A 14441-nucleotide genomic window follows, 5' to 3' on the forward strand; every position below is an offset into this window, starting at 1 on the left:
GAAACATGGACCCTACATGCAGAGGACCAACGCGCCCTTGGAGTTTTCGAACGGAAGGTGTTGCGTACCATCTATACGTCGGAGTGCAGATGGAAGACGGGACTTGGAGAAGACGAATGAACCACGAGCTGCATCAGCTGCTGAGAGAACCAACCATCGTCCATACCGCGAAATCGGGCAGCTACGGTGGTCGGGTCACGTCATCAGGATGTCGAACAGCAACCCGACTAAAATAGTTCTCGAGACCAATCCGACCGGTACAAGAGGACGTGGATCGCAGCGAGCTAGGTGGGTCGACCAAGTGGAGGACGATCTGCGGACCCTACGCAGAGTGCGAAACTGGAGACAAACAGCCATGGACCGAGTAGAATGGAGACGGCTACTATGTACAGCAGAGGCCACCCCGACCTTAGCCTGATCGGTAAGGTAAGTAAGCATCATGATTGTGTCTCCTAAAACGAGTTTTCAATTCAAGTACAACATTCTCAACTATGTCCGATGCCATTAAATTTTACAAAATGTACTGCATTGAAATTATTCGTTGCATTGCATAAACTTTGAAAATTACTCACTCAAAGAGCAAATTTTCGGTATTACCAATCCGTGTGGTCAATTATGAATTTCAAATAACTCAACGTACATATGTACAGATGGGTAAATTATTGGTTAAATTGGGAAAAAATCCACAGCTCAGGTGAGATTTGAACTCACGACCCTTATTCGCTAGACAAGTGCTTTACCAGCTAAGCTACCGAGCCAATTAATAACCCGGCAACCTAGTTGTCATAAGGTTCAATTCTAATCTCATCGATCTATATCATCTTCCCCTAAACCGCAAATATAACCATCTCTGTTGTACATATGTACGAAGAGTGAAAGCGATTTGTTTATTGTTTGAAACTGTTTGCCTATCATACAGGCAACGCTTCCCCAACCACTTGTAGAGGAAGAACAATGGTCCACTGCACGAATTTATTCTGGCCTGCTTACTCTCGCGCGAAATTTGACGTTTGAGCGGTGTCGGCACCGCTCAAACGTCAAATTTCGCGTGAGAGTAAGCAGGCCAGCATAAATTCGTGCAGTGGACCATGCTACCTGGAAGGCGATCAAACGCGTCGCTTTCGCTTTCGCTCTTCGTACATATGTACAACAGAGATGGTTATATTTGCGGTTTAGGGGAAGATGATATAGATCGATGAGATTAGAATTGAACCTTATGACAACTAGGTTGCCGGGTCATTAATTGGCTCGGTAGCTTAGTTGGTAAAGCACTTGTCTAGCGAATAAAGGTCGTGAGTTCAAATCTCACCTGAGCTGTGGATTTTTTCCCAATTTAACCAATAATTTACCCATCTGTACGTTGAGTTATTTGAAAATTTTCCAAGTTTAGAACGACTTCAGCGTTTTTAGTACAATGACGTACGTCATGCAATACATCATTGTGGCTTGTTGCACTGAAAGTCATTGCTTTAAACCGAGCTGACAGTTAAAGCTGAAGTCGAAGTCGATGCAGCATTGTGGCTCCCGCTTAAGGCGAAACTGGAAGAATTTCCTCACTTTTTAGTTTTGGATTTTTTATTAAATAACGAAGCAATATTTTCAAAATCGGGTTTCGTGCACATGTAGAGTATGGATCAAGGTATCTTCTGATTTTTTTATGTAGTGGAAAATGTTTTTCGTTTTTGCAGAAACCATGTTTAAATGAAAACCGATTTTGAAAATAATGCTTCGTTATTTTATAAAAAATCAAAAACAAAAAGTGAGGAAATGGATCCAGTTTTGCCTTAAGGTCCTCTATTCATCGTGATGGGGCTGCCACGTTAGGTATAGTGTCCGGTGGAGGAGCATTTCATTCTCAGCCGCTGGATGCCAGAAAAGACGTTGTTTGAGCCGCACTTCCTTGGTGAACAGACGCTCAGTGCGTACCTCCTTAATCTTACTGAAGTCGAGGACATCAGTGTTAAGACTGCACTACCATCTAAGCACGCTACTCTTAGCAGGGGGTCTTTGCCATCGATTGACCCGTGGAAGCATAAGATAGGAACTTTTGGGGGCCAGAGCTACGTTGATCACTCCTTGATGACTTACGATTTTGCAGCCCATTGTGTGAAATCGATGGACCAATATAACTCTCGATGCCCAATTTGATCCGGAACGGACGGTACCTAGCATCTTCCAAAACATTATTTAACCTTCATCTACCTTGACACCTTGTTGGCTTTGAAGTAACTTCATTCCATCGGCGAGTGTATAGTAAAACACCATTTTAAACACCATCAGGTTAATTTTTCTAATCATCGTAAAAATAAGCTTAAAAAAGTTCCTAAAAGCTTGAAATCTGAAGAAATTTTTCACCCCTTTGTATCTGGGACCATCAATTTTGATTTTGATGTTTCACGGGCTTACCAAAAATGTGTGACTGAGGTCACAGTGAATGAACCTAAAGACTTCAGTTGCCTCTACTAATGCATAATTTAAATCTTCCCTGCTCAGAGTACTATCACTTACCATCAATATCAACGAGTAGTCCGTAATCACTGCCACAATCACCAACAGGAACAACCCCAGTCCGAATCCTGCCCGGTGCAGAGCGTACGGAATGCCTATCACTCCGCTGCCGACGATCGAGTTGATATAGTTGAAAGACGCTTGCGGAAGTGACGACAGAGTTTCCTCTCGGGAGCTTTCGTTGTTTTGCTGCAAATGAAGGAAACGGGGAGAAGAAAGTGTTAGCTTGGTGTAGTCGAAAAATAGACACATTGTTGGCGTTGGTGTAGGGGATAGTGGATCAAGATACTTAAGTGATCAAATATTGATTCCGAAAACAAGTGTGGCTTTTTTAATTAATAATACCGTATGGAATAAAGTATTGTGAAACTAGGTAACATTGATCAGTTTGATTTAATGCACTACCAAAATATGATTATGCTTGAAATAAACATTAAACATTGTTGAATCAACAACAAATGGAGTTGACAGATAATATCTGCCGTATGCAGCATAGTTGTCCCATGTTCTATGGGAATCCCTATTAACATGGGACAACTATGCTGCTCACGGCAGATATACGGTACTATCAAGTTCATTTTGCTCCAAATTCTTCAACGTCGTTAGGTACCTAAAGTTTGAAAGTGTAGATTACAACGATTGCGGCCCTGATTGTGCGTGTAGAGGCTGCTTAATTTTTAATGAACACGAATTATGTGCCAGCTCAATCACGGCGTGTAAGAATGGTTGAATTATTGATAATGCCGGTAGGCCGGCAGCCTATGTAGAAGCTACAGGTGAGTTGGCCGAAGTTCATGATGGTTTGTCACCCAATTGAATTAGAATTCAAACAAATTGCGGCTACGTGTCTGCCTACCAAGTACCCAGAAGTGTTCAGGCTTTCGAAGCTGATTTGATTCACTTGTTGAAGCTCACTCGTGTCCTGGTGCCTTCGGGGGTAGTCGGTTGAAGCTAGAACACACACGGTTCTGGCATACGATTTATTTCAAATGCCAACGTCAGACACCGGCGCGGGTGGTGGTTGGACTTTTATTGATTTTCGAACTTTTCTATTTGTTTCCTCTCGGTTCCGTGCGGTGGGCGTAGAGAAACTTGTTGAACAGAGGGTAAAACAACATCACCACCGACTGTCGACGGCGTGCTAGAATTTCCTCACATGCCAAAAGCGATTGTGGGCGATGAAAGTATAGAAGAGAGTGGCGCATGGCGCTAGCTGAAGTAGCCGTTACCGGTGCCCCTGGGGGTGACAAATTTGCTTTGCTCTCAATCAACTCTTCGTTGAAGTGGGGGCACATTTGTTCTCGGTGTATGGAAAACAGGGCGGAAATAAATCAGATGTACGTGTAAATAAGAGTTTTTGCATTGGAACAAGCTAAAAACAGATGTTCCACTTAGACGTCTGGTCGTTTTGGGAAGGTTCAATCCAATTACGGGTAGCAATATTTGCAAACGGTACCGTCCGGTATGTTAGGAGCGGTTGATCATAGTCCGAGAACCAGAGAAGGACTTCGACTTAGATACCTAGAGGGTTTGTGTTAGACTATGCGACCCGAATTGGAAAGTCGATCTCAGTGACGAAAAGTTATATGCAAATGGAAACTCGCTAAGTGTCGCTAACATACTTCATCGAGAGAACTTGCATGTACTATCTAGTTGATGTTTTGAAAAACAACTGGTTCAGTATTGCAGTGCTGCAGTAAAAGGTCCATTTTTTTTCTTTTAGATAATCTGTTCAACAGACACGTGAACTAGGAGGTCCAGATAATGTGGGTTTAGGGCCGTCTTCTACAACCAAAGTAGATGCCAGGACTAGCATTTCCCCGACACTCTAAACAAAATTCCCATGGTCACCAAACCATTCGTCTCTCCGGAACCACCGAGAAGGCATTGCTTCAGAGAGGGGCACAGCATCAAGAACTGATACCGCGTGCACAGCTAGTTGACCTTCCTGCAAGTAAGGCCCTATCAGCCAGCACACAGAAAGGCGTGCCGACATGGGACGTCCACTTGCCCCGACCTTGTCGAGGACCCCTTTCCAACCGCGGGCTCGGATCCAACCCAGTAGACTAAAATCACGACAACAACGCTATCAGGATGATCTCCCCGCGGCCACTTATTCGCTGTAAGGGTAGATTTCGACTGTAGGACACCAGTAAGACCTAGGTAACCAACTCCGAGCCCTTGGACCCCCTCTTGTACAGCGTCCGTTCTCCGAGTCCACGTGTCGCCTTCTTTGTAGCTCCAAGACGGGGTGGGTGATGTCCGCTGAAACGGCTTCCAGCCAAACTCCACACCACATCCTCTGGATAAGATTTTCCGCATTGTGACCTCCCAACATGTGGCAAGTATGTGGTCACGCATTGTTAAAAAAGCGGGCACACGAACAATACGTGATCCGCCGTTTCCTTTAAACCAATATAAACCGGACATTCTGAAGAACCCGCATGGCCAAAAAGGTGTAGATGTAGATACTGTCGGAAGCAACCATGGCCCAAAATCCTTCTATCTACCCTCTGAATCAATCTGTGGACCCACCTTCCTTTGGTGGAACTGTCCCACGCGTGCCATTTGACCATAGAGGCCATCCTGGCAATATTGCGTATGCCTCTTGTGCCGCGCATTTCGAAGCACTACGATAGGCACCATACCAGTGATGACGTAGAGTGGAACGTGTGATACGGTACGGTACGCGCATTCAACCCTCAGGCGTATGAGTGAGTACTTTCCAGCTTACCACGGCACGGTAGCTTTTGGTACTTGGCGCCGTGCCCCAAGCTGGGCCACCATACCTTAGAATGAACGTAGCAACTAGCCAGAAACTTGCGCTTACTGGCGTACACCGCAGAGCAATTGGACATCATCCGGGGCAGTGCCACTATAGCTGTGGAGGCTCTCTTGCAGGCATATCCAACGTGGCTACCGAAGGTAAGCTTATTGTCGATCGTCACCCCCAAGTGTTTGACGGGGTGCTGCTCCTCCGACTTCCGGTTGGTCACAACCGTCAACTCAGTTTTGTGGTGAGTCAACTCCAGTTTCCTGGATATCATCCACGTCTCCACAACCCTGATCGAGTTGTTAGTAGTCAACCCCACTTCATCGATCGTCTCGCGGTAGACTGAGCGTAATGTCGTCGGTAAAGCCGACAATCTTCACTCCTACTGGGTACTCTAACCTCAGCACCTCGTCGTACATGACATTCCATAACACCGGAGCCAGGATGGAACCTTGCGGGTCTCCTGGGGTTATGTGAAAGCACTTCCGACCCACCTCTGTCTTGTAAACTAACACTCGATTCTGGAAGTAGCTTCCTCGTGCACTCGTGCATTATTTTGCTCTGATTTTATTTGTTGAAGTCTACAAAACATTTATAAGAAATTATAGCTGAACTCTTTTGGAAATTACGAACTCTTTTGAGGTCTAACCTAGAACTTCCTGATTCCTGTATGTGTCCTTTTTAAATAATCTTCTAATACTATTCACTGGAGGAATTCCTCCAAAAATTTTTGAAAAAAAAAACGGAAAAGTTATCAGTTAATTCTGGAGAAGTTCTTGGATACATCCTTGAGAAGATGATTGAAGTATTTCTGAAGTTTCCGAAGGGACTCCTGAATGAACTTTTAAAGAGAACCTGAGAGGAATTTCTGAAAAAATCACTTGAGGTGATGTGAGGTGCAGCAATCCCTGGAAGACTTCTTGGATAAATCCCTGAAGAAACACCTGGATGAATACCTGGAGCAATTCTTACAGGAATGCCTAGAGGAAGCCCTGTAGAATCTCTGGAGGAATTCCTAAAGGAATCCCTAGAAGAATTTCTGAAAATAAACCTTTAGGAATTCCTGGATAAATTATCACAGCACAACATTTTTTTGTCTCAAGAGCAAACTTAAGTGTCTCTGACAGATTTTGGGCCGCTGAATCCGAATCTGGGCTCGCACGTCAGAATTTTGAGCTATACCTCAATTTATTGGGCAAAATTAGCGATTTTTGGCGTTTTTGACTGCCATGCATAAAGCATGCAAATATTTTTTTAGGCAATAAAAAGGCGAATTGGTCAATTAACATCTAAATTAACGACTCATGCAAAATATTTCGTTTTACCAAATCGAATTTGATAGTTTTAAGCAATTAATGTTAGGTACGACATTTCCCATACAAGTTACCCTACAAAAGTTGCATGCAAGTTTACTTACTAATATAAAATGCTTCATTCTATCAAATTCAATTTGGTTAAAAAACATATTATGCATGAATCGTTAATTTAGATGTTAATTGACCAATTTACCTTTTGATTGCTTCTAAAAATTATCCCCACGCTTAATGGCTGGCAGTCACAAAAGCCCAAAATCGCATATTTTGCCCAATAAATTTGGGTATAGCTCAATATTGTGACATGCTGGAGCAAATCTGAGCCCGGATTCGGATTCAGTGGCCCAAAACCTGTCAGAGACACATAAGTTTGCTCTTGAGACAGACCAAAAGTTAATTTTTGTTACGCTGTGTTATGGGAGGAATACCTAGTGAAATTTCTGAAGAGATCTCATGAGGAAATCCTAGGTAAATTTCTGGAAAATCCATTGGAGGAAATTCTGGAGAAATTCCTGGAGGAATTCTGGGAGGAATCTCTAGAAAAATTCCATAAGAAATCTCCTGAGGAACTCTTAGATAAATTTCTGAAAGAATCCTTAGAAAAATCCCGACAAGAATTCCTGGAGGAATCCATTAAGCAATTTCTGGGAAAATCTCTGAAACGACTCCTGGAGGAATGCCTGTAGAAATTTCTATGCAAATGCCTGACGTAATTCCTGGAGGTATTCTGGGATTCTGGGAGCAGGAAATCCTGGAGAAATTCCTTGAGAAATTTCTTGGATGATTTCTTGGAGCAAGCCGTGGGAGAATACCGGGAGGAATTCCTGAAGAAATCTCCAGAGGAATTCTGGGAGGAAATGCTGGAGAAATTTCTGAAAAAAATCGCTTGAGAAATTCCAGGGAGATTTCCTGAAAGAACACTTGGAGGAATTTCTGGAGGATTCCCTAGTGGAATCTCTGAGAATATCCCTAGAAAAATTCGTGGAGAAATCCCTGGAGGAATCCATGAAGCAATTCGTGGAGGAATCTCTGGAGGAATTTCTGGAGGAATTCCTGACATATGCCTGAATGTATTCCTGGAGAATTTTCTGGAAGAATCTCTGAAGAAATCCCTAGAGGATTTCCAGGTGGAATTCCTGGACGAATTGCTGGCATAATTTGTGAAGGATGCAAGGAGCAATCCTCGAAGAAATTCCTGGAGGAGTTCCGAAAGAAATTTCTGGGGTATTTCCTGGAAGTATTCAAGAGAAGTTCCTGGGAAAAGTCCTGAAATAAATTCCTGAGGAATGAATGGAGGAGTTTCTAGTGGTATTCCTGTGGAAATTGCTGTTGAAAGAATTACTGGACGAATGTTTAGAGAAATCTGCAGTCAAGTGTAATTCTGAGAGATTTCTGTTTCTATTCCTAGAGAAATTCACGAAGGAATTCCTGAAGAAATCCCTGGAGTATCCTTGACATTTGTGAAGAAATCCCTCGAGAAATCTCTGGAGGAATTCCTGGAGGAATTCCTGGAGGAATACCTGGAGGAATGCCTAAAAAATTGCTGAAGGTATTCCTGGAGAATTTCCTGGAAGAATTTCTGAAGAAATCTCTAGAGGATTTCCTGGAAGAATCCTTGGAGAAACTTCTGGAGGATTTCCTGGAGGAATCCTCGAACCATTTTCTGAAGAGTTTCCATGGAGAAATCACTGATAGAATCTCGGGAGAAATTCCTGGAGAAATACCTGGAGGAATCCCTAGAGGAATTGCTGACATAATTACTGAAGGATGTCCAGGAGCAACTCCTGAAGAAATTCCTGGGGGAATTCCGGAAGATATTCCTGGGGTAGTTCCTGGAGAAATTCCTGGAGAAATCTCTAGCGGAATTCTTGGAAGAATAACTGGATGAATTTCTAGAGGAATTCTGGGAGATTTCTATTTCTGAAAAAAAAAACCCTTGAGAAAATCCTGGAGGAATTTCTAGCGGAATTTCTAGAGGAATTCCAGGCTAAATGCTCGAAGTAATTCCTGAAAGAATCCCTGGGGGAAACCTAGAAGAAGTTTGTAAAGAAGTCCCTGGAGGAATCTCTGAAAAAATTCCTGAAGGTATTCCTTCAGAAATTTCCTGGAAGAATTTCTGAAGAAATCCCTAGAGGACTTCCAGAAAGAATCCTTAAAGGGACTTTTGAAGGATTTTTTGGAGGAATCTTCGGAGGATTTCCTGGAGGAATCCCTGGGAAAATCCTGGAGGAATCCTAGAAAAATTCCTGAGGGTGGTCCTGATAGAATTTCTGAAAAAAATCCCCAGAAGATTTTCTGGAAAAATTCCTGGAGAAATTGTTGACATAATTTCTGAAGGATGCCCAGGAGCAACTCCTAGAACAAATTCTAAAGAAATTTCTGGAGGAATTCCTGAAAAAAATCTTGGGGTAATTCCTCGAGAGTTTCCTGGAGGAGTTCTTGAAGAAATTCCTGGAGAAATGCCAGGAAGAATTCATGAAGGTTCTCCTTTGGGAATTGCTGGAGGAATCCTTGAAGGAATTCCAGGGGGAATCTCTGGAGGAATTTCTTCAACAATTTCTGGAAGAATTTCTTGGGGAATCTCTAGCTCTGCGAGAAATTTCTGAAAAAAAAAATCCCCTGAGAAATTACCGGAGGGATTTCTAGAGAAGTCTCTAGAGCAAATCCTGGAGAAATCCTCGAACGAATTTCTGAAGAAATCCCTGGAAAAATCCCTGAAAAAGTTCCTGGAGGAGTTTCTAGCGGAATTCCTGGAGCAATCCCTGTAGCCATTCCTGGAGGAAAAATTGGAAGAATTCTTGGCGGAATTAGCGGAAAAATTCCAGAACGTATTCAAAGAGAAAATCCTGGAAGAATTTTTGAAGGAATCGCTAAAGGATTTCCTGGATGAAATCCTTGATTAATTTCTGGTGTAATTCCTGGAGGAATCCCTGAAGAAATTCCTGGAGAAATCTCTGCAAGAATCCAAGGAGGAATCCCTGGACGTATGCCTGGAAAATTTCCTGGAAGAATGCCTAGGAGAATTCCTGGTGAAATTCTAGTAGGATCCCCTGAAGTAATTCCTGGAAAAATCTTCGGAGGAATTCCCGTAGGAGTCTATGGAAAAAATCCTTGAAGGAATCCCTTGAAGAATTTCTGGATAAATTTCTGCAGGAATTCTTGGAAGAATCCCGGAAGCAGTTACTGGAGGAATCTCCGGATGAGTGCCTGGAGGAAGTTCACGGCCCCCCTGCCCCCTTCTGGCTTCGCCCTTGCCACCAGGTGATCGCTGGAATGTAGCCAATGTCTACCCTCCAGTTTGAACTACTTGTTAGGCTAGGACAACAAAAAGAAAAAGGTCAAAAGGTCAAAAGGTCTGGTTCATAATACGGTTTTCCCATTCCACGACCCGGGCATTGAAGTCACCCGCTAATATGTACCACCAGACTTCACCCTGTCAGAACGGTCGCCCCACAATCCAGCATCTGCGAACAGTTCAGAACAAAAAAAAAAGTTATTAAAATTTGAATTAAAAATTATTTTGACAAAAAAATTGCTGTACGGACAATTGTTCGATACACTGTAAATATCTGCGAGGTGCAGGAGGAATTGGCCTAACTCGGATCCTTACAATCGGATCCTCGGATCCAGACAGCTGAAATTCGAAGGCGCATCGTCAGTGAAAGTCGTGCTTACTATGGGCTCCAGAAGAAGCTACGGTCAAAGAAGATTCCCGCATCAAATGCACCATAGGGACGGATGTGATTGAAAGGTGAAAGTAACACTTCGATGAGCCCCCCACAGTAATGGTGATCTTTTGACCCGCATGTAACTGATAAAAAACTTCCTTTAAGTTACTTTTGTCTTTGCTACCACAACAAATCCTACGGTAGTATCAAGATAATTAATTTTATTTGATTTCAATCACAATCCCTACAACTCGTACACATCCCTTGTCCTCAACCCGGTTCCTCGTCGAAGTAGAGACAGCCAGTCAGTAGCGATGGAAATGAGATTTGTTTGCAAAGCGAATCCTTTCGCAGGCAGCCATGAAAGTAAACATCAAAAGTCAAAAGCCTTGAACTTTCCCCATGGTGACGACGTCTCGGGTCTGGTCTGGTAGTACAGAGGGTGAAATCGAACTTGAATGAGATTTCCCCCCACTCGGTATCGTCAAAGTGCGGTGCCGCAGCTCAAGTTTAAATTGAAAATTCAAACTACCCTTGATTGTGTCGATGGTGCTCCACTACACAGCTGCATTGACACCCAACGAGGGACTCTCTTCCGGTGGATCCACGCTAACATGTATCCGCACGGGGTGCAAAACGGTGTCGACCGACTCTGACGGGGACATTTTTCCATTCATCTTTGCTCATTTTGTCTCGAAGCAGGGCAAAAAAAAAACAGGAATCGCAGCGCCAGCGACGACGACGCGATGTCATCTACACGTTCGAAACGATCCAATATCGTGATGGGTGGTGATGAAGGTACGGTAGCTGGGAAGTGCACTGCTATTCAGCATATAGTTCGGGCACAGACAATCAGACGTATCGTTTAGATTAAAATGCGGTCCAAATCGTCCTTACGAATACATAATCGCCCGATGCTATTGGTGGCGGTAGTGAGCGAACGCCAAAAGGCGTGCGTCACAAGTGAGCGGTCGACAAATTACAAAGCAGTTGATTTATCTGTTTGAAAAAATAATCGATGGTGTGAGATGTCTGCTTATCTGTAGTTCGGGCTTGGGACCGTTCGTAAAAAGGTGCAACCCAGATGACTGGAACTGGAGTTTTAATTGATTTTTTTGCTGCAATCATCTCGTTATTGAATTGAACGAGTTATGCCATCACATCGTCGAGTGGTGGACAGCAAAGAGGACGATGCAATTAGTTTTGATTTTACTTTCTGGGAAATCTTTCGATTGATGATGCTATGTAGACCCGCCGGGGGTGTTTGTGTAAATGAATGAAGTTCACGTGGAACTCATATGAATTGCATAATTTAAAGTTGGCTGAAACAACTCCCACGGTCGAGTTGAACTGATCAGCAAAGAGGGCGTTAACCCATATCCGCCCAGCGTCCTATTTAGAGGACAGTCCTTTTGATATGAATATCTCCAGAATTAAGCAAAAATTTAGAATATTTTTTTCAGAGAAGTTATTCTTAGCCGGGGCCCGTGGCGTAGTTGGTCACACGTTCGCTTCATATGCGGATGGTCATGGGTTTGATTCCCAGCCCCGGCACATGCAATTTTTCGTCAGTTGCTCTTCACCGAGAGCAGCTGACACTGACCCTCTTCTGAGCCCCATGGCTCAAACGGACCCGGATACCTGGACATCGGCGAATTGCTACTCATAATGGATCCCCAATCGGACTGGAAAGGAACAACGGCCACCTACAGTGTATCAAACAATTGTCCGTACAGCAAATTTTTTGTCAAAATATTTTTTCCATCAAATGTTTATAACTTTTTTATACGTCAATCAAAACTACTGAAATTTTGACCAATCATGAATCATATATTACTGCTCTATTGGTAAAATTTTGAGCGAAATCGAATAAGTTTTCTGAAAGTTATAGAACTTTTAGTAAATCTTATAAGATTTTTGAACACATTTTTAAAACATTATATCTCAATATGTAGTAGATGAAACTTTTTCAATCTTTTTTGTGTTACAGCTTATACCTAAGGCTTTCATATGCAGCTTCATTTGAGGTTTTATATTCACTACAAAAAATATGAAAAATGTGCTTATGCAGTTGACGGTATTTAAAAAATCACCATATTTTGAACATATAATCTGCCAAACGTTTTCTACCAATAAAAGTGCATTAACTGAACGAAAAATGCATAGGACCTACTCTTCATATGTTGTTTAGTAGGTCCTGTATAAAAATATTACATTAAGAGAGTTTGAAAATGTTGAAAACACTTGGCACTTTTATTGATCAAAATATGATGAATTTCCAAATAATACTCTAAACATATACAGATTTTTCATATTTTTTGTAGTGAATATAGAACCTCAAATGAAGCTGCATATGAAAGCCTTAGGTATAAGCTGTAACACAAAAAAGATTGAAAAAGTTTCATCGACTACATATTGAGATATAATGTTTTAAAAATGTGTTAAAAAATCCTAAAAGTTTTACTAAAAGTTCTATAACTTTCTGAAAATTTATTCGATCTCGCTCAAAATTTTACCAATAGAGCTGCAATATATGGTTTATGATTGGTCAAAATTTCAGCGTTTTTGATTGACGTATAAAAAAGTTATAAACATTTGAATGAAAAATTATTATGACCAAAAAATTGCTGTACGGACAATTGTTTGATACACTGTATCATCCTTGTGCTCATCATTCTACCATGTAGAGTAGAAAAGTGAAAGCAGCAGATAGGCAACCAGTTCGATAAAGAATAATAGAATACATCTAGGCTCTGTACAATACTGTAGGTACAGCTGTCAATTGAAATCGCTCACGTAGTGCCCTAGTGGACAATAGAGCTGTAAATTAGGTTAAGTGATTAAGAATAAAAAAAGTTATTCTTAAATGATACCTTGTCCATAGTGAACAATAAAGTTTGTGGCTGGTTCACTAGGTGGCGTAAACGATGCCGAAAAGATTATATATGAGGGGCCCAGATGCAAAGGGGTGTAAGTGACCTTTTTATCGGTTTTGAGCTGAAAATTAAAAAAAAATCTTCAGATTTCAAGGTTTTAGGAACTTTTTTAGGATTATTTTTAGTATGATTAGAAAAATTACAATAAATCAGCGAAAGTTGGGTTGATTTTGAAACTCTTCACATTTAGTATAGGATGAAAAATTGACCTAAAAATTTAAACCTAATTTACTTGAAAGTGAGTATTTGTCACTTACACCTCTTTGCTCCTAACCCCCTAATATTGTCTCGAGCTATGAGCTTCATTTCCAATACGTAGTATTTCCTTGGATTCTTGACAATGGTAAATAATTGCCCGTGTAGCTGCCGGCTTAGAATAGCACTACGGATCACCTGTTCCGGGGGTAAAAGTCCACCATACAGGTAACCCCAATCCAAGGTGTCAGGCGACCCGTGCTGAGGGATGAATGGTTGAGGGGGTTTAAAATATGCTCGATCTTTAACGGAGCCCGTAGCGTGGGTAGATCGCCTTTTTGGGTTGCGTTGCGGTGAAAGATCTACCAAACCGAACCCTAGTCCTAACTGCTTCCAACTAGTGGAACAGCATAACTTAGTAATCAAAGGAAAACACTTTGGTCCTTATTACATTTTACACCTTGTTGAAAGTGATAGGTCTCGGTTTTAGGTGTGGCCGAGAAAGACCTTGAAACAGGGACAAATGGATTAGTATTCCTAATCTTTTATTCGGTGTTCACTAGTTTGAAACAGTAAGGACTAGGGTTCCGATGCATGGTCAATATCGGTATTATTTCTTGACTTTATCGTTAGGGGATCCGATTTTGACTGAAAAAGGAGCGTGTTCAAAGCGGAACCTATCAATCAGAATCCTCCCTTGCGATCAAGTTGAAAATGACTACTGTAATAAAACCGAATACTTTATAACTTCTCAATGGTGATAAAGTAATACGACATGCACTATACAAATGACACGGGATATACCACAATAGATCAAATATTGGTCGCAGTGGTTTATGTTCCGAACAGAAAAAAAAATGGTAAATAATTTATAGTTCAAATCTTCGACAAAGTTGTTAATCAATACATATTAATATTCAATGTATAAATGTTTATATGATTGTGTTTATATGTTTGTAGTGGAGCGGACCTGGTGTGATGGTTAGATCACTTGACTATCACGCCGAGGACCTGGGATCGAATCCCACTCCCGACAAACTCACAAATG

At 41.9% G+C, this 14441-nt stretch overlaps 1 protein-coding gene across 4 annotated transcripts in view; it reads right to left on the minus strand.

The window, feature by feature from the left end:
* LOC109417070 (putative sodium-coupled neutral amino acid transporter 11) overlaps positions 1–14441 on the minus strand; it is a 200825-nt gene that overhangs the window by 76401 nt on the left and 109983 nt on the right. For all 4 annotated transcript variants that reach the window (XM_062853666.1, XM_062853665.1, XM_062853664.1 and 1 more), the window contains one exon: positions 2509–2697. In XM_062853666.1, the coding sequence (XP_062709650.1) occupies positions 2509–2697 (189 nt within the window). The remainder of the gene's footprint in view (positions 1–2508; positions 2698–14441) is intronic.

Source organism: Aedes albopictus, chromosome 2, assembly GCF_035046485.1.
Source record: "Aedes albopictus strain Foshan chromosome 2, AalbF5, whole genome shotgun sequence".
Classification (NCBI taxonomy): Eukaryota; Metazoa; Arthropoda; class Insecta; order Diptera; family Culicidae; genus Aedes; species Aedes albopictus.